Source organism: Rhinolophus hipposideros (genome assembly GCF_964194185.1).
Source record: "Rhinolophus hipposideros genome assembly, chromosome: 20".
Classification (NCBI taxonomy): domain Eukaryota; kingdom Metazoa; phylum Chordata; class Mammalia; order Chiroptera; family Rhinolophidae; genus Rhinolophus; species Rhinolophus hipposideros.
Window position 1 is genome coordinate 50,789,154 of NC_138066.1, and position 27,792 is coordinate 50,816,945.

At 53.6% G+C, this 27,792-nt stretch overlaps 1 protein-coding gene across 1 annotated transcript in view; it reads right to left on the bottom strand.

Annotated features, from left to right (window-relative positions):
* Positions 1-27,792, bottom strand: part of DNAH17 (dynein axonemal heavy chain 17) — a gene marked incomplete at its 5' end in the record, with an annotated part of 105,661 nt that overhangs the window by 53,401 nt on the left and 24,468 nt on the right. The window contains 22 exons of the mRNA XM_081027368.1: positions 52-209; positions 2,330-2,434; positions 3,576-3,732; positions 4,238-4,398; positions 4,601-4,732; positions 5,477-5,584; positions 5,742-5,867; positions 7,193-7,345; positions 8,373-8,499; positions 8,860-8,951; positions 9,052-9,399; positions 10,380-10,502; positions 11,776-12,024; positions 15,996-16,148; positions 17,379-17,465; positions 17,554-17,670; positions 18,111-18,333; positions 18,947-19,116; positions 20,116-20,370; positions 22,909-23,091; positions 24,854-24,997; positions 26,975-27,115. Coding sequence (XP_080883494.1) covers positions 52-209; positions 2,330-2,434; positions 3,576-3,732; positions 4,238-4,398; positions 4,601-4,732; positions 5,477-5,584; positions 5,742-5,867; positions 7,193-7,345; positions 8,373-8,499; positions 8,860-8,951; positions 9,052-9,399; positions 10,380-10,502; positions 11,776-12,024; positions 15,996-16,148; positions 17,379-17,465; positions 17,554-17,670; positions 18,111-18,333; positions 18,947-19,116; positions 20,116-20,370; positions 22,909-23,091; positions 24,854-24,997; positions 26,975-27,115 — 3,512 coding nt within the window. The remainder of the gene's footprint in view (positions 1-51; positions 210-2,329; positions 2,435-3,575; positions 3,733-4,237; positions 4,399-4,600; positions 4,733-5,476; positions 5,585-5,741; positions 5,868-7,192; positions 7,346-8,372; positions 8,500-8,859; positions 8,952-9,051; positions 9,400-10,379; positions 10,503-11,775; positions 12,025-15,995; positions 16,149-17,378; positions 17,466-17,553; positions 17,671-18,110; positions 18,334-18,946; positions 19,117-20,115; positions 20,371-22,908; positions 23,092-24,853; positions 24,998-26,974; positions 27,116-27,792) is intronic.

Sequence of the window (27,792 nt, forward strand, 5' to 3'; positions counted from 1 at the left end):
CTCTGCCTCCCTCTTGTCCTCTCCTGGGGCCTCACCCGCCCGTCCACACACCTGAATAAGGCCTTCAGGTTCTCCGGCAGCTCCGTGCGCCCTGCGTACCCAGGGTTCATGGTGATAAAGATGCCGATGGTGGGGATGAGGCTTATCATCTCTCCTAGGAAATTGAACTTCTTCTTCTTGGCCCGAATGGCATCCTGGACACATTTCACCTAAACGATTGGCACAGTGACACGTCAACGTGGGAACCCCCAGCTTCCTTTGCGCTGAAGCAGGTGGCTGTGTATTTGCAGAGGACCCTCCAGGTTGCTCTCCCATTTTTTAAATTAAACTTTAAATTCTGAGACAATTGTAGGTCCACGTGCCATTGGAAGTGAGAATGCAGAGGAGACCGCGTGCGCCCCCACCCAGCGACCCCAAAGGTAGCATCTCGTGCAACCATCGTACAGCACCACAGCCAGGACACGGCTGGACAGTCAGGACGTTTCTGTCACCGCGAGGACCCCTTCTGTCCCCTCTACAGCCACACCCTCCTCCCTCCCGCCACCACTCTTTCATTGACCTGCACAGCCCATGTCTGAAATTCTGTCATTTCATGAATGTCACTAAGTGGATTGTACAGTATGTCACCTGAGACGGGCTTTCGTCACCCACAAAATACCCTGGAGATTCTTCCAGGCTGTTGCTGTGTCAATGGTTTGTTCCTCGTAATGGCTGTGTGCTGTCCCCCCTCCCAGCCGCCTTCTGAGTCCCGTTCCTGCTCTGGCAGTGACCCCTGGCAGGGCTGATTATAGCCAGCCCCACAGCAGACAGTCTGTCAGGAAGCCGGCCCTAGGTGACTTCTGCACGTCCGCGATCGTCCCCGCCTGCGGAGGTGGCTGCAAAGCTCCGAGCCACCACGTGAGGGCGCCCCACGCCCACGGTTAAAACCTTTCCAAGGCCTGCCTGCCTTCCTAGGCCTCTGCCTTTAGAGCAAAACTCCTCCCGACTCTCCACAGCCACCAGGCTGCAATATCAGCTCACACGCTGCAGGGTAGGGGGCTAGGGGCTTGGGGGGGGGGATCCCCTTAGAATGCTTTGCTGCCTCCATCTGTGCATGGCCCCTCCTTAAGTCTGTTCCAGTTCTTGCTTCTCCATTCCAGTCAACAAATAGTTACTGCCTGAAACAGTAACTCCCACTCCCCTTTGTCCCAGCTTCCCTCTGTGGGTCCTGTGAGGCTCTAGGTAAGAATTCTGGGGCCTGTTCGCTGACTTTGGGGGAAGGGCCAGTAACTCTGCTACTGCATTGGGGGCAGGGGTCCCCCAGGCAGTGACCCGCACCGCTCTTGGGGCTGCTGTTCTGTCTTTGCCCTACTGGCCTCCACCCGGCGGCTTGGGGACCATTCCACGTAGAGGAGGGTAATGGAAGTGGACGGTGCCAGCTCTCTGCATTCACCTCTAATCTTGCCAGCAAACCTGTGCAATCGAACCCATTTTACAGATTAGGAAATGGAGGCATGGAGAGTTTAAATCATTGTGAAGCACAGACTTAGGGAGTCAAATTACTCAATTTAAACCAGGCTTTACCCCCGAGTTGTGCGTGGGGAGTAGCCCGGGCTGGTTTCGCCACACCCACGCCCTCCTCTGCTCCTCCCCCGTCCTGTGTAACTGGAGGGGCTGCCCAGCTCCGCACGCCGTCCTGCTCACATGTGGTCTAGAAGGTCTGGCTCCTAGGAGTTCGTCTCTACTCATCTATCTACTGTTGGGGTAGGGGGCGGGCCCGCAGCTTTTTGGAATATCAAAGTTGGTGCCAGGACTGAGGTTGGCCTCAGCTTCCCTGAGGGAGCCCAGTGGTTCCCAATTCTGGTATGCAAACTTGTGGGGTGGGGCCGCGTGGGGTGACGCCGGCACAGGGCCCCCCATCTGACAGCCCACCCCCCTTGTCCCAGCTTCTCCCCGTGGGTCCTGTGCTCTGGCCTGGCTGTTCCCAAAACACTGGGGCACATTTCCTCCTTCCTTTCTCCCTTTTCCTCTTGTTCTCTCCCAGGACCCTTGTCTAATCGATAAACTCCCATGTATCCTTCAGTGCCCAACCCCCTGATATCTACAACAAAGCCCTCTGTCCTGGTCCCCCAAGCAAAGTTAACTATCCCTGTATCTGCATTTGGTCACACGCATGCTACTGCATCTGACTGATTCTTATGGTGTTTGCTTCTGTTTGCCCAGCTGAGTGCTGGTCCCTGAGGACAGGGCTGCGGCCTCACGCCGGTCTGTGCCCCTGTCAGGCTGGACGGAGCAGAGGAAAGCTGACGACCCCCAAGCTGGCTTGACCCAGAGGCCGTGGCGGCCCTACCTGCACAGCGATCACAGACAAGACCTCCACAGAGATTCGGTTAAACTCGTCAAAGCAGCCCCAGGCTCCGGTCTGGGCCAGGCCCTTGTAGATGTTTCCACAGGACTGGAAAGGGTGAGATTGGAGAGGAGTGTGTCGGGGAGGGGAAGAGATGCAGCAAACTGGCAGCGAGCAGGCCTGGGCCCCGCCGGCTGAGCTCACAGTCCTGTTCACGGCTCCTAGGCCGAGGTTAGGATCGGGAGGGAGGGCTAGCTGGCACGACAGCCCACTCCCCAGAAGGGATTAATACAACATGGGGCTGGGTACCAGGAAGAGCCCTTCCTCCCACACCACCCCCTTGGCACCCAGACCCTCCTAGAATGAGGGCTTGGCCCCGGCACCCTAACTGAATGGCTCAGACGAGTGCATTTATTTAAGTCAGTCCTTGCATTTTTCCAAGGAGGGCTTCCTTTTAAGGTGGGGGCAGGGAGAGCTCGCCCTCCCCAGCTGGGTGATCAGGATGTTTCTTCCTTGTTTATATGCAGATTCCAGATGGATACTGAATTCCTTCTAGGGCAGCCAGCTTCAGGTTTCACGTTACTAAAACCTAGGAGGCTGGTGTGGGTGTGGCCTGGACCGTCAGGAGGGGCAGCTGGCCTCAGCCTCAGGAGAGGTGTCTCTGCCTGTGGGGTTCAGACCCCAGACCAGGATGGAGGGGGCAAGGCCCTCTGCAGGCCCAGGCTCCTGACCTCAGCGCCCTCCCCAACCCCACCCACCAGAGGCTCTTTGCCCTGGACCTGGAGGGTGTCCTCTCTCCGGAGGCCCTTTGACAACTGACACTGTTCTGCAAAGCCTCGGGTGACCGCTGGGACCCAGCCCACCCCCTGCTCCCTTCCCAAGCCTCCTGGACATTTCCCCGGCAGCCCCTCCCTGATCCTCCTCGGAGGTGCACACTCTGTCTGGAGTCCTTGGAAGCCATGGGCAGGCAGGACATCTGGGTTGGGTTTGTCGACCTGGGAGCCGCTCCCAGGCATGCTTGTCATGCTCGAGGCCCCAGCTTCCCAGGAAGACCGAGGCCGCCAGGAATTCAGCTGTTGGCCTGTCCACGGGGTGGAGGCCATCAGCGAACTGGGGACCTGGTGCCTCGTCCCCGGATTGGGCCAGCAGTGTACACATCTAGAGCTCTCCTGGGCGTGGAGGCTGCAGCCTCCTGGGGGAGGGGCCATACTGGGTCCTCCAAGGGGACCGCTGGGCCTGCGGTACGTACCTTGTAGTCCATCTGCTCGGAGCAGTTGAAGACATACACCATGGTGCCCAGCGCCCTGCCCAGGTCCTTGGTCGTCTCTGTCTTGCCAGTCCCGGCAGGGCCAGCGGGGGCTCCACCCATGATCAGGTGGAGAGACTGGGTCAAAGTTATGTAGCATCTGCAAGGGACCTCTGATAAACTCACGTGCTGCAGCCCCACTTCCACCCACTTTCCTTTCATTGTGGTTTCAATCACACCTGTCCAAGCCTGTGACAGAGGGAGCTATAACAGGGGAGCACTCGGGGCTACAGGAACAGTCATTAGAGTCGTAGCATGTCCCTGAGGGTTTACTCTGAGCCTGCTGGTCTGGGTGCTTGTTGTTAATTAACTTGCTCAACCCTCACGGAGCACAGAGGATTTACAAAACCTCATCCCCACTCACTGCGCAGGCCCTCGGGAGGCCCTGCAACACCCCCAGGCTGCACAGCTAGTGTCCAATGCGGGGATCAGCACACAGTGCCCAGAGTATGTGGCAGATGGCAGGACTAACCCGGACCCAGGTCCCTCTGACCCAGAGGCCCCGTTCTTTCAGCCTCAGCAGAAGGAACTGTGGAGAAGAGCCCACAGAGAACACTGATTTGCTTTTCTGAGTCATGCAGGGAAGGCGGCCTGGGCGTCCTCACCTGTCGGTGAGCGGGGTGATGACCAGGCGTGGCGTGTTACCCAGGTACTCGTACGAGTACTGGATCTGGGCGTCGCAGATGTTGGCGAAGCAGTGCCTCTTCTCTTCATCCCAGCGATGCCGGAGCTGGGACTGCCAGGTGAAGGCCTGCGAGCTCTCCACCTGCGGGAGGCCCGTGGGAAGCAGCTTGTCTCTGGGCCCATCCCTGACCCGGGAGGCTCTGGTCCTCCTCCAGTGCAGGGGTGAGTCTCGGGGAAGGGTGAGGGGAGGACGCTGCCAGGAACAGAGTCACCTCCCCAAGGAAGCCCCCAATCAGGGGCCAGATCCCCACACCGGTCCCCTGGCCCTCCCCCAGCACGCCTGCCTTGGCCGTGATCATTTTGGCCACCACGTCTCGTGCGTGCACGTCGATGGTGCAGATGGTCATGATCTTCATCCTGTCGCCAGCGTTGAGGTTCCCGATGAGCAGCGTGATGAGCGCGTTCAGCTGACTGATCTGCAGGAGCAAAGGCCCCTTCACTGGGACACCTGGTGGCACCCGCCACCCGCTGGGTGGCCCAGGGCTGGGTGGGTCCCTGGGAGCTCACTGTGCTCTTGTTCTCAGTAATGAAACATAGAAAGAAGTTCCCTGTGGGAGTGGGGTGAGCTGGGGAGCAGCCCCCGATGGACACCCCTGAGCCACCAAACAGACGCAACACAAGAAAAGCTGGTGCTATGGCACGTGGTGGACAGTCAGTGAAAACGGGGCTTTAAAGCCGTCAGAGAGCTCGTATATTTTTATATATAAGTCAGTTATATGCACACAAAAGGATTAGAATATTATATATATTTAGTATATGTATTTCACTCTATATTATGTTATATATACTATCACATTATATGTTATACACTATATATTTAGTGTGTTACATATACTAAACAATATTACTAGAATAACAGAGAAGAATATGTTGACAATGGTTACATCTGCTGATGGGTTATGGGTAGCTTTTCCTTCATCCACTTAAAAATTACGTGTAGTTTATAAATTTCTAACCAGGAATCTTTTAAAACAGGAAAGGACTCGTGGTAGAATGAGGTGATTTCCAGACAAAACACTGAAGCCGTGGGTTTCCAAAGTGGTAGCCCTTGGGCAGAACCACCGGGGTTCTGACGGGCAGAACCGGCGGTTCCACGAGGCACCGCCCTGGAGACGGCCCTGGTGCTCTCGCCGTTTTGTGGGGTCCCGGGGCCCACACACCTGCTTTTTGTTGTAATCTTTGATAGCGTTCTCGTATCCTTCCTCCAGCCGCGCGAATGCCAGGCCCACCTCTGTGGTCCACCAAATCTGGGTGCAGGTGAGCGCCACCTGGAGACAGAGGGGCCGCCCCCCTGCAGTGAGCGAGCCCCGCAGAAGCCTCCACACCCCTAAGTTAGGCTGTTGTCGCTGGACTGCGGTTGCCACAGGGCACCGCTGAGGCGCAAGCCCGCCCCTCCTCTCAGACCCGAGTCCCCCTGCCTCTGACCTGGGCGGGGTAGTCAAAGATCCACTGCTCCCTCGGCTTCTCCTCATATGTCACCACAGCTTCTGGAATTTCGTGTCGGAGGGTGGCGCACATCCGGTCCATCACTCGGTTCAGCCAGACTTCCACCTGCGGGCGGGAGCCACAGTGACCAGGGGCCACGAGCGCCTCTAATTCCAATGCCTTGCTTTGTTGTGAAAAAGGAAAGTAATTCCTCTTTGCCCTCCTCATCACCCCAGGAGTGGAAATGCTAAGGTTCTTACAGAGCAGGAAGAATGACCCACTTGGCAAGTGGGGGTGGGAAGCCCAGTGGTACCCAGGCAAACCTGGCTGGCACGGGCGTGTGTGTGCATACATTGTTTCTAGGCAGAGAAGGGAGGGGGTCCAGAGCAGAATTTAGCAGACAAGACAGGCTACGTCTGGGCCCCTGGAGCACGGCTGGCATTTGGGCGCTGGATTGGTCCCCTATGTCCCCGGCAGGTTCTGGCTAAGGGAACCCACAAGTGCATTGTCATGGGGACTGCACTCATCATGGGACAGACCTGCTGACAAGCCTTGTTTGTATTTTAAAATACAAACCCTCAATTAACCTCTACTGGGGTGGGAGGTCCCAAATGAGATAATCGGGTCCCTTTTTCTTTTTAGCTACAAATCCAGTGCCAGCAGCCCTTGCTGGTTTGTGGTCACATCTAAGGAGCTGGGCGTAGGAAGTGGACCCGAACAAACTGTGATGGATGGATCTGGTCACGGCCCTGCCCACTCGGCCCTACAAAGCAAAGCAGCCGGCGCTCTAAATCCACCTGGCTCAAGTTTCGGGTCTCTAGCGTGAGTCTTCCCCACCCCCCTCCACTCCCGCAAGCTGACTTACCTGTGAATTATATTTTGCTTAGGCTAATGTTAAAATTTGTTAGGATGGTTGATTAATACTTGGGCAATGAGATGTGGGGACAGGGACAGCCAGGACGTTTGCTGTCAGCAGGAGTCAGCCTTCTCGGATGGTTGACACACTTGCTGGAAGAGCTGGAAAAGGGCATAAGCTACCTGCTCAAGGTAAGGGGACCTCTCTGGGCTATGAAAGCAATGCGGCCAATGATTCTGAACAAGCATTAGAACTTGGTGGGTCAGGTGTATGTGGCCCCCTTGAAAGCCATGGAAAACTTCAACGGCCTTCATCAACCCTTTCCTCCCCTCTCTTCTCGTCCCCTCCCCTCCAGTCCTTCGTCTTCTCTTGTTCTCAGGATACACCTCATACTATATGGGTAAGGCTGTGCTGGAAATTCTACAAAGAAGCCCTTTAAGCATTTGTTCTAGACAAGCGGAGGAAAGAAGAGGGACAGTCATGGGCTGGGGTGACAGCCATTTGAGGGCATGTGACTCTTACACCTATTGCATTGTCATTCCCCGGGGGAGGGGTGTCTCTGTCCGTTCGCTCTGCAACTTGCACACGCACTCACCTGCCCTGAGAGGTCACACTCGCGATCAAAATCCACATACTCGTCCTCCTTGCTGTACATGCCCAGGCCAACTTTGAGTGGTTTTCCATTCGCATCGAGTCTGAACTTCAGTTTGCACAGACTGTCGAAGAGTTTGGACAGGTGGCGGCTCACCTGGTGGGGGAGAACACTCGAATTAGGCGGCCAAGGGACCTGGGTGGGGGAGGACACTGGAATTAGGCGGCCAAGGGACCTGGGTGGGGGACACTGGAATTAGGCGGCCAAGGGACCTGGTGGGGGAGGACACTGGAATTAGGCGGCCAAGGGACCTTGGTGGGGGAGGATACTGGAATTAGGCGGCCAAGGGACCTGGGTGGGGGAGGACACTGGAATTAGGCGGCCAAGGCACCTGGGTGGGGGAGGACACTGGAATTAGGCGGCCAAGGGACCTGGGTGGGGGAGGACACTGGAATTAGGCGGCCAAGGGACCTGGGTGGGGGAGGACACTGGAATTAGGCGGCCAAGTCACCTGGGTGGGGGAGGACACTGGAATTAGGCGGCCAAGGGACCTGGGTGGGGGAGGACACTGGAATTAGGCGGCCAAGGCACCTGGGTGGGGGAGGACACTGGAATTAGGTGGCCAAGTCACCTGGGTGGGGGAGGACACTGGAATTAGGCGGCCAAGGGGCTTAGAGGGGAACACGCAGCCTGCGTTCCTTGGTAGTTTTAAGTATCTTTCTTTTGGGGGCCTATATTCTCCCTCCTCTGACCAGTTAATGAACTAAACACACTTAACCAACCAAAGGAACAGCGAAAACCGCTCTCAGGCAGGACACAGAAGCCAGCCCAAGGCTCCTGACTTCAGAGACAGCGTCTGTCCCTGAAGATTTCTTTTCCTTGAGAACTTCTGTCCCAGCCACAGGGCCTGTTTCTCTAGGTCACATGCTCAGGTCTTACATTTCGGGCCACCCTTGTGTGTCCCGCAGCTTTGTGATGAAAATGAAATAGTCACTTTCCCTTCACCTAATTAGTTCACCTTAGAGTCCCACGGTCTCCCCGTCATGGCCGGGGCCCTGGTGTGGATGGCCTCGTGGAGGTGATACAAGCACATCCGGGGACCCCCCTCCAACATCCCAGAGCTACCCAGATGTGGCTGAGCAGGAGGCTCGCCTGGAGCTGGCTCATCCTCTGGAATGCCTACCTCTACAGGGTCATTTCCGTTGGAGAGAATGTCCAGGAGATCAGCCGAGGAGACAAAGTAGAACCTTGGGAAAGCCAGTCTTTTTGTCTCTAAGTACTCCGCCAAGGCCTTTTCGCACACAGCCAGCCTATGGGAGGGAGGGAACGAGGCTGTTGACGCCGGCTCTGCAGAGGGTGTCGTCTAGCCCAGCCTGGAGACACTGCCCCAGTTCTATTCAGACCCTCCAACCTGACATGCTCATTTCCTGCCAGCCCCTAGCCTGTGGGTGCCGCTAGGTGGGAGGGAGTATAGTTTAAGCGTTGCTTCCTCCCACGTGGCTGTGGCTGGCGTGGCAGATGTGTCTCCGGGGCTGGAGCTCCCAGGGAAGGGATGTGTGAACCCATGAGCAGGGTTTTGTTTTGGTGTTTTTGCCTTGTCTTGGCCAGCAGGGGCCGCATGACTCGGGTCCCTGCACTGCTCCCCGGTCTGCACAGGGGTGGGGACACACCTCTTTTTCATATTCTCAAGTTTGTCATAGAGACCGGGTTTGTTGGTGGCTTCCACCACGTTGGGTATCTTCACCGCGTCTGCCATCAAGGCCTGGGAAGAGAAGGGGACCGCCAAGGGGTTAGGAGCCCTGTGTCGTCGGACACAGCGCTAGGTGGAAGCACCCCGGCAGGAGCGAGAGGGCCGTGCTCACCTTGAACTCTGCGTCAATGTCGTCGAAGCTCCTGGAGTCCTCGGGCAGCTGGGCGCGGATGTCTTCGGAACCAATGAAGATGCTCTCCAGGTGGCTCCAGGTTCTCTGGACCTCAAACCAGATGGAGATGACCGAGTCTGCCGTGGACAGCTTCTGCTGCCAGCTTGTCACCTCCTTCAGGAAGTGGGACAGGTACTTGGACATCGTCAGGTTCTGCAGCTGCACCTGGTTGTCCTCCAGCGTCTCCACCAGCACCTCGTCCGACTTGAGCAGCATGGTGCCGGTCCGCGGGTGGGGCTCGTGCTCAAACACCATGGTGGACCAGGTGCTGTCCAGGGTTTTCAGCACCTTTCAGGGGACACAAGCCAGGGCTGAGGGGACCCCAAGTCTCCCAGAACTTGGAGTCGGCCCCGCTTTAAGGAAGCCAAAAAGCACATACCAACATCACTCGCAATGGGCAAGAGGGGGAAACTACCAAAACGTCCCTTCACAGGTGGACGGATGAGCAAACGTGGCCCGCCCACACAGTGGAGCCTTGCTTGGCCATGAAAAGGAGTGAAATTCTGACACGTGTTACAACAGGGATGGACCTGCAAACATTACGCTCGGTGGAAGAAGCCAGTCACGTATGTGTGATTCCATTGATAAGAAACGTCCAGAATAGGCAAATCCACAGAGACACAAAGCGGGTTAGTAGTTGCTTAGCGCTGGGGCGGGGCTGGGGTATGAGAAGATGGGGGAGCGGGCTGTCAGCTAAAGTGTATAGGCTTCTTTTTGCGATGATGAAAATGTTCTAAAATTGACTAATTCAGTATGTGATGGTTGCACAACTCTGCGACATGCTAAAAGCCATTGAATTGTACACTTTAAATGGGTGAATGGTGTGGTGTTTGAATTATAGCTCAATAAGTCCGTTAAAATCCCAAAAGCCAAAATGTGACTCCCAAAGCAGTTAGGTGAGGAGATTGCAAGCGGAGCCCTCATTAGCCAGCCAGGTGCTCACTGAGAAGCAGCCAGGTCAGAGGGAGGGGCGGGCAGGACACGGGTCAGGGCGCTCCCGCGGAAGGCGCAGCGTCCAGTACATCCGGAAACGCGCAGCCTGCTGCAGGCAGGGAGACCCTATAGCCAGGAACCGGATTATGGTTTTTTCTGGTCATGCGTCCTGGAGGTATTTGACAAGGTTTCTGTCATGGGTTGGGTAAGAGAAGGCCCAGAAAACTTTGCTTTGTAAATGAGCGCTGGTCCCACGTAGTGAGAGACGTAAGGCTGGGGGTGTGTCAGTTTCTACGTCATCCCTGACCCGACCCAGGTCGCGCCCACAAAGGTACCTTCTCCATCCCGGACTCCTTCACAGCCTTGTCCACAATGTTCCGGACCTCGTCCTCGTATTTGTGTAGGTTGAGCTGCAGTAAATCCGCCAGGGTAGTGTCCTCTGACATGTTGAACTTCACCTGGGGGGAATAGGCGTGTTCACGTAAGGTCACCTTGTTCCTCAGAGAGCAGGTCAGTGATCATTCCAGGCCACAGAGGGAGCGGCTGAAAGCTCGGTGCCACCGTTTCCTGGGTCCGTGACACTGGCCACACTGCACACGCTTTTCTGCTCTTCCCTTCCCTTGGAAATGACTGTCCCTTCTAAACAATTAGAATCCTCACTGAAGAGCTATCCCACTTGGCAGCCCCCACATGATCCAGGTGTTGTGACTTCTTCCTTTGCTTCCCCGAGAGGAGAGGCCATGTTTTCTCTCTCGTACCCCTGGCATGTATGTGGGGTCCTTGTGGAGTAGCTGTTGAATATAGTTTTGTTCAATGTTGGCTGATAGTGGGGAGTGTTCCTATTTGTCTTCTGTGGGTGTCGAGGCTAGTGACCCCACGGGGGGATACCCCTGGGAAAATCTGGACATTACAACTCTGTGCTTTTGGGGTGCATGGGGGCCCAGGGGAGCTGTTCATCTGCCCCAAACTTCCCAAGTCCTAGAGAGACATTCAACCTACAACCAGAACTGGCTACACATTTTGCGGGATCCAGTGCAAAACGAAAACGGTGGGGCTCTTAGTTTAAAAATTGAGAATTTTGGGCGGCCAGATGGCTCCGTTGGTTAGAGCGCGAGCTCTGAACAACAGGGTTGCCAGTTCGATTCCCACATGAGCTAGTGAGCTGCGCCCTCCACAACTAGATTGAAGACAATGAGCTGTCGCTGAGCTTCCAGAAGGGTGGCGGGATGGCTCAGTTGGTTAGAGCGCGGGCTCTCAACAACAAGGTTCAATTCCCACATGGGATGGTGGGCTGTGCCCCCTGAAACTAAAAACTGAAAATGGCAACTGGACTTGGAGCTGAGCTGCGCCCTCCACAACTAGATTGAAGGACAACTACTTGGAGCTGATGGCCCCTGGAGAAACACACTGTTCCCCAATATTCCTCAATAAAAAAAATTTAAAAAAAATTAAAAAGAAAGTGGCAAGAACACAAAAGTGTTCAAAGTGAGAGGGAGTATTTTAAAAAAATTGAAAATTTCAAGATGGCGACAGCAGAGCCCTTCCCAGCCAGGGGCCCCTCTGAGCGCAGAGCATGTGTCACATGTGCATGAAGGGTCACATGTGCACGAAGGGCTTTGCCCACCCTGGGTTCTGTCAGTATGAGGCCCTGACGGCTCAGTATAGCCACCCTGGCCAGCCCCATCCTGCAGCTCTGGGGGCCGCACCCTCCACGCCCACAGCCGGCACTACCTGGGTGGCCTGCATGAGCTGCTGCCAGTGGCGGTCCCGGATGGTGGGGTTCTGCAGCTCGCTCACGGCACGCAGGGAGGTGATCATGTTCTTCACTGTGTTGTCCAGCCCCACAAAGGCATCCCAGGTCTTCATTTCCTTGTCCAAAGACCTCACGTCTTTAGCAAACTTCTTACAGTCGATGTCCATCTGCTCCACGTTGATATCTTTCCACTTCGTGGTCTTCCAATCGTCGATGCTGGTGTTCACCTGAGAGGGAAGCTCAGTGTCCACCCTCGCTGGGGAAGACTCAGGAAGACTTCTGTGCTCTGCTACCCACCGCCATTGCTCCTGACGCCGATGAGGGCTATCCAGAACTAACCAGAGGCCAGTGACGTGGGCACATATAGGGAGAGAACAGCCCCCTTGTAAAGACACAACTTAAAAGATTAGAAAAAAGTTGAAAAGAACTTTTAAAGATACAACTGAAGAGTTAGCAGTTAAAATATGTTTTTGGCAAAAGCCCTGAGGTGGGCCTTGTGTCTGCCTCACCAGGATCCAGTCTCCTCCTACTTCTCGGTGCGGCCACAGAACTTTCCTTGACCAAGAAAACATGAGTGACGCCTGACACTCCGGGGTAGAAGCATTTGATTGCCAAGGCTGGACTCGGAGTTCTCTTCACCTGCCTTGGCGACCATGGAAATGCATATCAATACACAGCCTGGAAGGTTGAGCTGCCCAAGGGCGGCTTGGAGCTGGACAATGGACTTTGTGTGAATGAAAAATACACTTTTGCTGTTAACTACACAGAGTCTCTTTAGGGCTGTTTGTTACCTAGCATATACTGACTGATAAAAAATATAATCGAAGACATTTCATCCACAGCAGTATGAAACAAGACACAGAAACTCCCTGGAAATAACGCTACCAAAAGTAGAAACAGAACGCCATGAAGCCTGCAGCCTAATTGTGCAGGTTGAAAATGGCTGTGAAGCTGGAAATACTCGTCCTTGAGAAGATTAGAGGTTGTTGACAAAGGCTCTTGAGGTGGAAAGGCCTGGGCTTGACCAGCATACATGTTAGAGAAAGACAAAAACTGGGGGTGTTTACGAGAGCTTTACCTTGAGGATAGTGAGGCTCGAAACCTTAAACCCCCTTAAGGATCAAGGACCCTCTCTGGTTTAGGCTGCTTCTCTATCCTGTTATAAGTGTCCTGGCTCGTTAGTTTTGTAGAATTTTTCTGGAACTATCCTGACTGTACATGCTTATTGCTATCTCCTGGGAAACGTGTAGCCTTTATTCTCTAGTCTGGGCTCCCTGTTGTTTGTCAGAGAAAGAGCAGTTCCTCATTCTGATGCTTCCCACTGTGTTCTGTAATGTCATCCACACACGAGACACTTGAATTTGGTGGCTTCAATCTGTACTTCCCCTTTGGGGGTGGTTGTTATATAGCTTGTGACCCCAAAGATTAGTTCCCCCCATGTAAGAAATATGTAGACTCAGTGTGGTCAGAATGAAGACATTTACAATGTTTTACTGATATACTGAAAAATAAATGAGGAGACAGAGCACACTCTGTATGGGAACACTGCAGAGTCAGCTTCCAGAGAAGACTCAAGTCCATCTAAAGCCACAGAAGTTTTTTTTCGGAGGGAAGGGGGATTTGACAATGGTTCTGAGGTTCATTCAGGAGAATGAGACAGAAGAAGAGGTAACATGTCTTTGACAACACATAAGCAGAGACACTGGCAGAAGCTGACACCTGCTCACGTGCACAGAAGAAATGCTGAGGGGCGAGTGGACCCCTGTGCAGGCCGTGCTCCCCTCATGCACTGAGGCTCATGTGTCCTTCCCCTTCTGTTGCCCACAAGCCCACCAAGCACCACACTGGATTCCCATCCGGACATGCCCTCACCCGGGCAGTTCTTAGGCTCCCAAACGCCTTGTCTTCTCCCTGAATGTCACCCCTCCACAACCGGTCCAAATTCTCATTCCCTCAGGGTTATCTTAGCAACTGACCAAACTGAAAAGTCTATTTGCATTTAAAAAAAAGTTTCTGGTTCTCCTAGTTCTGTCACGATGGAGTAGCCTGTTCTTCCAGGTACCCTCTCTTACAACTAGAAAAATCCTGGATATACCACAACTCAAGATAACAAAAAGATCACTCATATATTAAGGAAATACTTAAGACGGTTGTATTTCTAAAGGGGCAGAGGAGAGGGCAAAGGGACCTAAACGGAAGGAGGGTTTTTATACTTCACTCAAAGCAGTAAAATATTGATACTAGTAGACTGAAAAATTACCTGAGAATATTGTAATACACAAAGCAGCCACTAATGATTAAGCTAGGCAAAGCAATATACTCAAAATCATTATAAATAAATCAATATAGATCCCAAAATGTTCAAATAGAAGAAAAGAGAAGCTTAGGAATGAGAAACAGAGGAAACAAACAGAAAACAAATAACAAAAGAGTAAACATAAGCCCCAACATGTCGGTAAATATCTTAAATATAAAAAGTCGAAATACACCAATTAAAAGACAGAGATTGGCAGAGTAGATGAGGAAACATCACCCAGAGCTATGCCGTTTACCAGAAACCCACTTCAAATATAACGGGGCAGGTAGGCGGAAAGGAAATAATGGAAAAAGATATGCCATGGCAAACACTCATCAAAAATATTAATAAAAAAACAGAAGTTCAGCAAGTTTACAAGATACAAAATCAACACACACAAAAATCCATATTTGTATATGCCAAAACATACAAGTGGAAACCAAAATTAAAAGCACAATACCATTCACAATCACGTCAAGAAAAAAAGAAACTAATATAAAATAATGTTGAATGTCAACAATAATTAAAACACACACACATATACATATATATATATATATATACATATATATATATATAATTTAAGAAAAAAGGAAAGAAAAAAGAGAACTATTTAGGTGTATGTCTAACTAACCATGTGTAGGACCCATGTGCTGACATTACAGAATGCTAATTAAAGGAAATCAAAGAAGATACCAATAAGTGGTGAGACATACTGTGTTCATGGATTGGAAGTCTCAACATAGTAAAGATGTCAGTTCTCCCCAAAATGCTGTATATGTTTAATGCAGTTCCTACAGAAATCCCAACAAGGTTGTTTTTTTTTATGGGCATAACAAACTTATCCTAAAATTTGTAAGGAAAACTACAAGGCCTGGAATAGCAAAGCCATCTTGGAAAAGAAGGGTTGAGTGGGAGGAACCAGTCACTCTCCCCGACAGTAAGGCTTTGTAGAGACCTACAGTAACCAAGGCTGTGCAGGCCTGTGGAGGGATGGACAGACACACAGACCCAAGTAAGAATAGACCCTGACATCGAGCTTCATACAAACAGGCCCAACTGGTTTTTGACAATGGAGGAAGAACAGCCCTCTCAACAAATGGTCCTGGACCAATCAGACATCCATAGGCAAAAAAATAAAAATAAAAAAATGAACCTTGACCTAAATCTCACTCCTTCCACAGAATTTAACTCAAAAAGGGTCACAAATTTAAACATAAGGCATAAAACTAAATCCTTCAGGAAAAAAAACAGGCGAAAGCTTCAGGAGCTAGGCAAAGAGTTCTTTGATTTGGCACAAAAGGCATGAACCATGAAAAGAAAAACTGATAAACTGGACGCCATCAAAACTGAAAACTTTTGCTCTGCAGAAGACCCTGTAATAAGGAGGGAGAATCTATTGGCAAATCACAGATCTGACAAAGCACACTACCTTCTAGACTATATAAAGAAATCTCAAAACTCAAGAGTTTTTTAAAAAATCCAATTAGAAAATGGGACAAAGACGTGAACAGCCTCCAGAGATGTACAGATGTCAAAAGAAGAGAGGCGCACCATCATGAGTCAGGGGGAAGTGCTAATAAAAACCGCCAGGGCCATTCTTTCTAATAGACTGGGTGGCATGCCTTATTTTTAGAAGTTCTGAGAGAGAGGTGAGATGTGAGAGAGAATGAGAAGGGGGGGGAGAGGCAGGCCGCCGAGTGTGAGCACCCATGTACCAAGAAAAAGATCAACAGAGATGCTTTCGTGGAGTGACCCATCCTGGGGTCCTTTAGGTGCGTCCATCAGAGACCAGGAAACCTGTTGCATTTTCACACCCAAAGGACACGACCAGGCAGGCACGTTCCCTTGTGGTGCTGAGGTTCCCCCGCCCGTACCCTGGAGCTTGTGCTCCCCTCTCACCATGACGATCATGTCCCAGAGCTCCTTCAGCAGGCAGACCTCTTTGCGACAAGCTTTCAGCTGCTTGTAATCGGGGACTGGGACTTCGAACAGGCTCCCGGACTGGCTCAGTGCCTCCATGACGCTCTCCATGGCCACGAGGCTCTTTTGTTGCTGGGGGCGGCGAGGAAGGCCGTCAACAGGGCTGTCTGTGTGCCCGTCCTCAGAGCCATCAGCACGCTCTACTCCAACCCGTGGTACACACAGTGACGCCAGCACCCTCCCCCTTCCACCTTCCACTGCCCCCTTGCTTCCGATCTGACGGGAAGGTGGTTTGTTTTTGCGAGTTCAGGTCTGAGGACTGACTTTTCATGGATGTCATCGGAATGCCGAATTTCCTGTTGAGATTTCCTCATTCCCCGGCATCTTCCCCATTTTCATGTTACATGTATTTTATCTTATTAAAAATTACATAAGCAGTGCTCGATTGCTTTGAATATTAGAAAAAGGTAGGTAAGCAAAGAAGGAAAAAAGAGCGGTATCCCAAACCACACAACTAAGCGTGGATGGCTCTGAACGCTCTGGCACCAAGTACGGGCACGTGTGTTTGCACAGACGCACGGGGGGGGGGGGGGAGGGCGAGTTTGTGCAGCCTCTACATGGAGCTCGTCCGGAGCTCTTCAAAGAATCCAGCCTGGGGCCCTGCTGCCAAGGGCTCTGGGGGCCAAAGGAGAAAATGGGCACGTCCACATTGTGGCTTGGGGACATTAGAAAGTGGCCGTGAACAAAGGGGAGGGTCTTAACATTCAGGAGTGGGGGACTTTGAAACTGAGCAAGCGGAAGAGCAGAGGCTTGGGGGAGAGGAAGCGTGGGGTGACCCTGGAGGACATGGTGGGGTTCCTTGTGCTCACACCTTGGGACTGTGGGGTGAGAGAGAGGTGTGAGCTGGGCCCAGTCACAGTGGCTACTGAGCACTGTGCTGGGTGCCAAGAGGTGTTGGTGGTGCTCATTGTGCTCCAGGGGGCTCCCCACCAGGCCCAGAGGGAGTCCCTGGGGCCTGAGCTTGCGTGGTGCCGCGTCCAGTGGGAACGGAGGTGGGCAAGGGTGAAGTGTGGCCACCGCTGCACGTGTGGGCCAGGGCCAGGGAGCTCGGGGATGATGGGTGAGCGTTCAGCCTGAGGGCAGGAAGCTGCTGAATGTGAATGGGGTTGGGGACCTAGGAGGTGGGGCGGGCTGAGCGGAGGGTGGCTTTGCAGGATATTCAGATGGGTGTGAGCTGTGGGCCTGCAGCGGAGGCCAGTCCCATCGGGGCCATGGTCTGGACTCTCAAGAATGACAGTTTGACAAAAGACAAGAAAGCAGCAGGATTCCCAGTCACTACCCCTCATCCTTAAGCAAAAATACCTTATTCAGGGACTTGTAGGGGTCGGGGTCTCTGAAGGTGAATGGGGCTTCTTGCCTGAACTTCTCCCTGAACTCGTGCTGCTTGAGCTGTGGGAACACCAAGCGGGGACGTGTCCTTGCCTGTCCTTCCACGCTGCAGGCCTCCCCCATGGCCCCACCCTAGGGGCTGCGGTACCTCGAACTGCTGGCACTTCCGCCTCAGGATGTTGACCTCATTGGCCTGGAGAGGTGCCACGTTCTGTTTCACCTGGATGGCCAGCTTCTTGGTGTTTGTCCACTGCTCCGGCAGCTCCTATGACAGACAGAGGCCAAGGACCGTTCCTTCTCCAGTTCTTTCAAACACTTTCTATTGTGAAATAGTTATAGACCCACGGGGTGTTGCAAAAACAGCAGAGTCCTGTGTCCCCTCAGCCTCCTCGGGGGTGGCAGCTAAATTGCTGTGGTTCAACGGCTGAACCCGGTGACCAGTGTCAGCGCCTTTCTGTTAACCAGGTGACCTGAATCCATTTATGCATGTGTGTGCGCGTGTGCACGTGTGATGTATGTGTGTGTACATGTATGTGTATGCACAGACATGTGTGTGCACGTGTGTGATGTATGTGTGCACATGTATGTGTGCGCGCATGCGTGTGTGCGCGTGTGATGCATGTGTGTGCACATGTGTGTGCGCATGTGTGTGTGTGTGTGTGTGTGTGTGTACTCCTAGGCAATTTTGTCCCGGCTGCCACCTACCTGCAGCTTCACGTGTGTCTCCTCGGGCATCTCCTCCCCATAGGTCTTGAGCAGCTCAATAGTTTGCTTCAGGGGCTGAAACATGGTGTCGGTCGCCACCTGCCTTTCCTTGACCTTCATCAGATGCCCCATCACCTCCACGAGGCCATCATAATCACCTTCCTTGAGGGGCTTCGTTAAGCCCATCCTGGCGACTTTCATGAAGGCTTCCAGGTCACTGAGGCTAAGGGACAAGAGAACTGCCTGTGACAGGCGCCACCTCCACGGGTGAGGGCTGCGCCCATCCGAGGAGGAGGGCCGCGGGGAGGGCAGCCCCCGAGGGAGGGAGAGCCTACGTCCATCTCAGGACACCTGCCCTGTCCTTGCCAGCATGTCACCCCATGCCTCGGCAGCTCCCCTCAAGCTGGCTGGCATCTCTGAGAGGCCTTTGCTGGTGTCCCAGGTGGCATTCAGCTCGATTACACCCTCTCCCGGCACCTACTACCCCCTGTAAGTGCATGGTCACCGGCCCATTCGTCACGTGCCAGGCCTCCCTGCCAGGCTCTAGACTCCTCCAGGTTCCCTCAGCATCTGGGGCCCAGACACGAGTGCTGAATGAGGCGGCATCGATGGAGAACGGGGCACTCCTTCATAGCCAGCTGACCCCTTCCGCTCGGTGCCACCTCGGTGGGGCTGCTGGCCTCTAAGCCTGACCCCCCACCCCCACGCCTCCCTGGAGCAGGTGTGCCACCGACATCACGCACTTCCGGGGAGGCCACTGGCAGGTGGCCCTTGCTATTTCTGGGGCTCTCCCAGGATGTGGTCCTCCTCTGGATAAGATGGGGAGTGGCGCCCACCTACTGAGGACGTGGTTGGTCAGGTGGCGCTTGAACATGAAGCTCCAGCGCTTGATGGTGTTGAGCAGGGCTTGCTTGAAGGGGCGGCAGTCACACTGCAGCCAGCCACTGAACACCTTGGTGTTTTCGCACTTGGACACTTCTTCGTACAGCTTCTCATAGGAGTCGATCTGGAAAACATAGCCTCCACTCACCCTCCGAGCTGCCGTGGGCACAGGAGCGGCACGTGGGTGCGTGGAGGCCCTGACTGCACACTTTCCTCCTCCCCTGCTCCCCGGGGCTCCGTGGAGCCCAGCTCAGGACAGTCTGTCAGGAGGGGCATCATCAGACAAGGCTGCAGGGCTTCTGAGGAACAGAGCAAAGCTGCAGGAGGTGAGCTGGGCACTCAGCCCTCTTCAGGCTGCTTTACATTCTCAGGGCTCTCGAGCGCCACCAGCCGTCCCCACCTGTGCAGCGAAATGTGCCCAGCTGTGCCTCCTTCCTGTGGGTGGGTCACTTCAACTCACCACGTGGCTGTCTTTCACCGTGCATGGAACAAAGGTGGATGTCCGTGTGTTAACCGTGTTTCCTTATTTTCTATATTCTCCATGCCCTGGCATCTGGGGCCTCGCTGACCCTGGAGGGTCACCCCTCCCTGGGCTGGCAAGTTCTTACAGATAGCTGACAACTCCCCAGGAAGGCCGTCTTTCATAGGCAAACCCACCACCCAGAGCCCAGACACGCCCACCTCCCCTGTGGGGCTCTCACGCTCAGGCCAGTATTCCCCTGTCCTAGTCACCCCAGAACCAGGTGCCAGACCACTTGGGGCAGCCACTACACCCCGAAGTCACTGACAGATTCCCACTAGCCAATCCTAAGCCTGCCTTGGCCACTCCCTCCTTCCCTGAAAACCACAACACAGGCTTTCGCTCATGCTCTCCCCGTACTCCCTCTGCCTCCAGATGGATGGACCCTGGTGCTCCCATGTGGCCCCCTCCTCTTGGGAGCCGTGAGTCACAAACCCTCTTTTCAATGGCAGCTGTCTCCTGATCTGCTGGCTTCATCAGACCAGAATAAAAGTGAAACCTACATTGTAAAAGCATTCACCCAGGTTCCTGATCAAGGCCCATGACCCTCCAGCGGGGTTTGGAGTGAGGGAGCAGGGGGTGAGGCCCCCCCGACACACACACCTGCTGCTGGAACTGAGTGAGGGTGGGTGGCGACTTGGGGACCAACTCCTCGGCCCGGATGTCCAATTCGTCCAGGGTGACCACACGGCCGTAGAGGAGGAAGTTCCTCATGCTCTCCTGGAGGTTGTCCGTCCAGAGGTAGGAGTACCTCTCGAAGGAGTCCTGGTACTCCTCGGCCTCCTTCATGGCGCTGACGACCAGGTTGGATATCTCCTCCCGTAGGTCTATGAGATCCCCCATGTCTTCCAGGTCTGACTGGAAGAGGCAGGAGAGAAGCAACAGGGAGCATCTTGCCTGCGGTCACGACTTAGATTTGACCTCCCCGCCCCAGAGCATGGCTCTCTGTCTGTGGAAATGTCACTGACCTCTCGAGACCAGAAAGAGGGACATTTGCCGATTTGCAATGTTCTCCCTCTACAAGACATGCTGACTGTGACTTCTGTCTGGGGACCCCAGGATGGCTGGAGAGTCGATTCCTTCCTTCCTTCCTTCCTTCCTTCGTTCATTCATTCATTCATTCATTCCTTCATTCGTTCGTTCATTCATTCATTCATTCCTTCGTCCGTTCATTCATTCCTTAGCCCCTGCTGTGTGCCAGGTGAGGGCATGGGCCGTAGGGATGTCGATCGGGCTCACACAGGGGGTGTGGTCCACAGGTAAGGTCACATGTTCATCAAAGAATTACAGAAATGAGACATCATGACTCTGGCCCTTGCTTTAAGGTGTAATGGGGACGAGGTGGGGGGATACTCCCGAGAACTGACGGACAGGTAGGCAAAGAGAGGAGAAGCAGCAAAGCGCATGCAAAGGCCCTGTGCAGGGAGAAAGCAGATGTTTAGGAGATGAAGGAAGTCTACCGCGCTGGAGCAGGGAGCATGGAGGCCCATGCCGGACAGGACCTTTTGGTGTCAAATGTCAAAACCCAAACCAAACTGGTATAAGCAAAGGACAACTATTGGCTCACGGAACTGGAGAATCACAAGGTTGGGGGGGGGGTGTATTAATGATGTTTTTTATTTTCTGTATCTTAAAAAATCTTGATCTTGGTTGCTGGAGAGAAACTTCCCATCCCAGGGCTAGCCAATCCTAAGAGAGCAAGGGCTGGGAGGGGAGCACACCCTTCATACACAAATCGACAAACCCAAGTGCACCAGGTACCAGATAAGTGGGGACACTCTTGGAGCCCAGAGCCGTGATATCATGCAGACTGGCTGGCCCTGAGCTGCTCCCTGCCCCGCTTGGCCTTTCCTGCAGAAACCCCAGTAATGCCCCTGGCCTGGGCCCCCCCTCACTCCTGTTTCTGCCTCCTGCCCACTCGCGGCTTCCCCATGTTCCTGCGTGGCCGCCGTGCCTCTCGGTTCTAGGACAACTGTGAGTAACATCGAGTGTTCTTTCAATGGCAGTGAGTCTCCCATGCCACTCAGTCAACTCCACAGATTACAACCTCGTGGGTACAAGTGAGACCGGGGGCCCGCAGACCGGGGTACAGCTTCGTCACCAGGAGCCTCACCCCGCTTTGCTCTGTCCTTCCCCAGGTCGGCTGCATCAGCAGGAGAAGCCCCCACGGCCCAGGATGGCTGCAGGAGCCCCGTGCAGGAGACACGCATCCTGGCAGCTCCCAGAGCACATGACAAGCCGGCTCCCGAAAGCCCATCGCTGGGACCCACATTCGTATGAATGTCAGCTGCCTAGTGGCAGACTCTGTCCTGAACTGTGGAATAGCTGGCATGCACTTGGGCCAGACACCTTTCTGTGGCCCAGAAATCCTCAAGCCATTTTCTCCTCCTGGAAATTCCTTCTCACCTTTAAGACTTGGCTCCCAGGTCAGCTCCTCCGGGAAGCTGCCCTTGACCTTGCCAGGTAGTCTCTCTTGTGTCTTCACCTCACACACACACACACACACACACACACACACACACGCACATTCACACATACATGTGCACACATATCTCTCTCCCTTATAGTCCAGAGCGTTTTGCTATAAATATTTGTTATTATAACTAATCTGCACCCATTATCAAGTTTCAAACAATGCAGAAATATATTAAATAAAAAGTCCCCTGTCTTCCCTTCATCCTTACCCCTTTCCTGTTTCCCAGAAGTAAGCACTCTTAACAGTTTGGATAGTTTGTTTAGAATGAGCTCGTATTCTAAACATTGTTCCACAACTTGGTAAACACTTAATAACATGTCTCGAGCGTCTTCCCACCCCTGGCTCATTTTTTGTGTCTTGTCTAGATGTCTCTGAACGGATGGGCCAGAATCTATCAAACGACTCTGGTGTGGTGGAGATAAGGTCTTTTCTAGTATTTGTTTTATGGTTGTACAAACAATGCTCTGACAAGCACACGTCCTGAGGTCTCCCTGCAGGGAGAGCCCAATTCCCTATGTCATCTGCGTGCTGGGAATGTGATCTGGGTGCATTTTACTTAGTGGGCTGCGTTTGATGCATTCGAGTCAGTAGACGGATGCAGGAGATGCAGCACGTGTGTCAAAACGCCTGAGTGCGGGGAGACTCCCGGCCCGCGCCCGGTGTCAGAGGGACTGAGACACCGGGAAGGGCAAGGGCCACCTGGGCGTCTGGCTGGGGGTGGGCAGGCATCCAGTGATGAAAGCCAGTGGTCTGTATCCTGGGAGCCTGCTGGAATAGACGCTCTGGGCTTCTGGTTACATTCAGAACCACCGTCACTTAATGTAAATAACCAGGCACTGCTGAGTGAGGAAGTGGGAAACCAGGAAAGCTACGGCTGCCCAGGTGGGGGAGCAGGCGGGGCCGAATGAAGCCTGACTGACCTTGTAGTTCAGCTTGCTCTTGTCCAGTCGGGGGATGAGCTTGGCCACGTTGTAGATGTCGTTGATTAGGCTCTCGACGAGCGCCAGGAAGCTGTGGTCCGTGCCGATCTCCATGGACGGACTGAAGGCCAGCCCGTCCTCGTCCAGCTCCATGTGGACCTCAAACAGCGGTGCGACGTTCTCCTGAAAACAGGCCATCCCAGGAGTCAGCCTCGCCCTCGGGTGAGCTGTTCTCAATGCCGGATGTTCCCACCAGGCACCATCCTGCGTGGAGACCTAACTCCTGCTGGCTGGGAACACTGGTGGCCCCTGGAGAAAGAGGGATGAAACCGCGCGCACAGCCATAGGGCCAGAAGCAGGTTGGCGTGGCCCCGGGCAGTGACGGTAAGTGGAGACCAGAGACCAGCTACCTCGGTTCAACGCCTGAATCTGCTACTTCCTAGCGGGATCACCTTGAGTAAGACCCTTGACTTCAAATACTATATAAAATCATTTTATAGAACAGAGACAACTGTCCCCGTCCATGGGTTCTTGTGAGGACTCAGGGAACCAATGCCATGTAGAGTGTGGAGTGGTGCTGGCTCGCTTCTAAGAGCTGGCAGCCACGCCCACTGTATGTGGTGGAGTCACAGCCAGGCAGGACAACCTCTGCTGTGCTCCCCAAAGGACAAGCTCAAATGTCCATCGGAGGTTCCTGGTTAAAAAGCACGTAACCTGTCGGTTCCCGGATGCCCCTCGTGGGCCTGTAAGGCTGAGGGTGCCGGCCTCGTTGTACGGTGATGGGATGGAGGTGAACCCAACACACCAGTGGTTCTCAGAGTGTGGGGTCCAGCCCCCAGGCGGCCCCGAGCTCTGCTCTGGCGCCACTCATCTTCCTCCAGACATAGCCCCATGCTGGCCCTGGCTGACCCGCGAGTCCACTCGTTTTCTCCATGGCCACAGGAGGGTGTTAGCTAGTGTCTGAGCGAGCCAGAAGTGATATGGAAGGTCAATCGGCGCGAACTGAGCTGACCAGACCTTCCTAAGCCTCTGCCTCAGGGATCTGCTCCTGCCCCTTGCAAATATAGGGACCCCCTGGGGTGTTTTGGAGACACTTTGTTCTCAGAGCATCACCACACTTTCCACTGTGACTCTCCTCGCTTTGTAACCACGAATTCTGACACAGAACGAGTTAACTCCATCACTGACGCTTTGCAGCATTACGGGTGGCCTGGTGAACCACCACCGGGTGGTGGTGATGACGTCTTTCATTAACGGAATTTTGGGGTTGCGGTTGGTGACAGCCAGCCTTGGAGACATATGTGCTGGGCTCACACACGAATGACCCGCCCTCTGAGGCTTGTACAGGGCACCGTGGGCTCATCCTTTCCCGTGGGTGGGCTTCGTGGGCTGGGGGTCTTTGATCGTGTCCTACTGGCAGTATTCCAAAGAGTCGGGGCACCATTGCCATGAAAAGGGCATGGGCAGGACGGCTCATCCCATGGAAACGTCGGAGAACGTGCTGGGATGAAGTTAACGAGCGCGTCCCCTTTACTCGAGCCAGCAGAGGGTGGAGTAGATGAGTGGCTGGTATTGCGCCCGCACCCCCCCAATCAGCGTGAGGAGGGGGCAGTGGTACCTGCTCTCCCTCACCTGGCAGCAAGGTAGGACAATGCTCTCGATCCGTTTGGGTGTTGTACAGCCCATTTCCGGTATGGCCGGTTTAAGGGGACCAGATGTCCTCAGTGCCTGGGGCTGAGGGGCATCCAGGGTACAGGACTTTCAGTTTTAAACCTGGGACGAGGTCACCCTGGCAGATTTTAACCCTGTTTATTTGTAACACAATAGCCTACTCTTTCACCAGGAAATTGCACACTGTAGATTCCATCGTAAGCCTGGCTCATATTTATAATACACACACATATATACATATACACACTTAATGAAGCTTATAGTTATAACTTACATCCATAACCATGTTGTCTATGAGGTAATTTAGAGATTTCCGAATGAAATTGTCAAATTCGTCTAAGACCAGGTAGTCAATGTAGCTGACATAATCTCTCCAGGACTGGCTCGTGGTGTCCGCTCTGAACAGCTCTGCGTTTTCCTGCAAACAGAACCACACAGCTAGCTGTCTGACCTTTCACTGGTTCACTCAGTCTCTCTTTAATCAATTCATGCAGTGACTCTCTGGGCTACCCTTCTCCTTGTTCACATACACCAGACACACAGGTCTGCTTTTTGCTCCTTGAATATGCCAGGCTCTTTCTTGTGTCAGAGTCTTTGCACAGGCTGCTCCCTCCCATTCTTGCCAGGTCTGGCTTCTTCTAATCATTTAGGTTTCAGCTCATATGTCACCTCCTCACAAAGGCCCTCCTTGACTACCCCCCATTCATCTCAGGTTTGGTTCATGTCCCTGCCCCCCCACCTGTATTCCCTCTAGCAATCCATTATTTGTGTCAGAGCATAGGTGACAACTCTGAATTATTTTATTTATCTGTCTTTGGTTTGTACCTCCCCTTGGTGCCAAGCTTCATGAAGACGGGATGAACGGGCATGTCCATCATTGTACCTGCAGCACTCAGCAGTGTGCCTGGACAGAGCAAGAGCTGGTGGGTGGGTGGGCGGATGGGTGGGTGGGTGGATGGATGGGAAGGTAGATGGATGGATGGGCAGGTAGATGGATGGATGGATGGATGGATGAATGGATGGATGGATGGATGAATGGATGGATGGATGGATGCGTGGATGAATCTATAAGACACTGAGAGCTACAGGGGAATACAAAGATGAATATGACCCGATCTGTCCCATGAGGCAGTAATAGTCTAATAAGGAAGAGAAGACACAGGCTTAAATAACTTCAGTGTGGGATAACCAGAAATGGTTCAAATACCTATCATGCGCTAGAGGGCTCTGGCATGTGGCAGGGTATGTGACAACAAAGCCTTGCCTCTCTGGCTCGCTGGCCTCTGCCTCACCAGGTCTCTGTCCTGCTACCCCGCCTCCTTGCCCACCATCTTGCTGTGTTCTTGTGCTGTGGACCTTTTCCTAACTCTAGGCCAAATTTATGTCTCCTGTGCTCTGTTTTCAACACATCTGAAAGTATTAACAGGCTCATTGGTTAACTCTTCCAAGTAACATTTTTGCAGTTTAACATTTGAATTTCATGGGACCTTCATGGACCATGGCAAAGGGGGTTGGAAGAGGATCTGGAAATGAGACAAAATATGTTTGGGTCCAGAGAAATCACTCCAGCGGAATAACGACCCTCCAAGCAATGGCGTGACTATGACAACAACCCACTCTGGACCCTCCTCCCAGTGGGGCCTGCTGGTCTGCCTGGGGGTGGTGGCCCGCATTAAAGTCACACCAACGATTTGCACCATGCACTGGGACACACAAACACTGCCCGAAAATATCTGGACCTCAAGGGAGAATTTTCTCTTTTTCAAGCCAACCCCGAGCTCCACCTGTGACATTCGCCTCAGAAACAAAACACAAGCTGGATAAAACGGCAGCCCAGTGAGGAAGGCGTGAGAACCCCACGCTGTCAGGAATCCAGGCAGACTCCCAGGAATACTGGGCTACGTGCCAGCGGGGACACAGGCCACGGGCCGTCGAGACTCTTGGCCGAAAGGAGTCCCCTGCCCGCCAGGCCTCACAGCAGCCTATAGACAGCAGATTACCCCAATTTAAATGTACTGGCACCGACACACCCTGGTACCCTCACTCTCCACATGCTGCTTCTTCCTCACGCTCATGGGTGGGAAAGCACAGAGGACAGCAGACCCACGCGGTGCTCGCTCCCACCGGCTCATCCCAGGGCAACAAGCTTTGTGGACCTTGCAGGAAGCCGTCCCCTGTCTACACCTATTTTGTGCAGTGTAACGATGCTGCTGCCCTTTGAACAGAGGAGTCCAGCCCCAAAGGGCACGTTGAGGGTGGTCTGCTATTTTAATAGGACTCTGGGATTAAAGAGTGCCGATTCTGCGACCACTGACGTCGATTTGAAGGAGTCGCCAGCCCTCCCTCTTCCCTTCCCACCACTGAAAGCCAGCGGGCGCTGCGGGCGGTTCCTCACCGCCACCATGGCCTGGATCCTCAGGCCGGCGTCCTTGACTGCAGTGTAGCGTCTGTTGAGGGTGACGAGCCTTCCGTCCAAGTCTAACAGGGCCTCTTTCTTGTTGTCCTTTCTTTCGAACAATGGGTTGGCCGACCAATCCTGAAAGGAAAACGGGAGCCTGAGAAAAGCATCTGGAGAAACCGCTTTGGTCTCACCCCTTCACTACACGCTCTTGGCAGTGAGTGAATTGTCCTTGTCCCTTGCTCGCCTCCAAGAGGCCGAGGGGCCGCCCAGGATGTTGACCAGACAGCATTAGATGATTTTACTCCAAACCCATCAGTGCCTTGAAGGGCAACGCCTGCCTTCTTCCAGATGACTTGTGAGGCTCCTTACGTTGGGTTCAGCCACCTCTAGACCATCTCTGTGATGTCAGAGTGAACGATGGAGCCTTACCTCACCCACCTCCCTCCTCTGCTCAGGGCTCCATATTTACATGGACCTTTCTGAATTAGTTCTTTCAGGTCTTATGGGCTGACACGAATGGTTTCTTTCCCAAGAACGTGGTTTTCTCATTAAGCCAGGCAGTCAGATACTACCCACTCTGGTCTGGGTTGTCGAGTTTTAGATGGAGTCCTGTGTGGGAGGGCACGGGCCTGGGAGAGCCAGTGTTCTTCCAGACGCTACTTCTGCACCTAAATACTGAGCATGCTGGCCCCTCCATCCATCGCCCTTGACTTTCAGCCTCGTCACTTTGCAGTTGTAGCTTCTGAACGGCTATCAAGAGGAAGTGGCTGGGGCAGAGCCGTGAGGTGTGAGGTCGGCGTGCTTCTCACTTG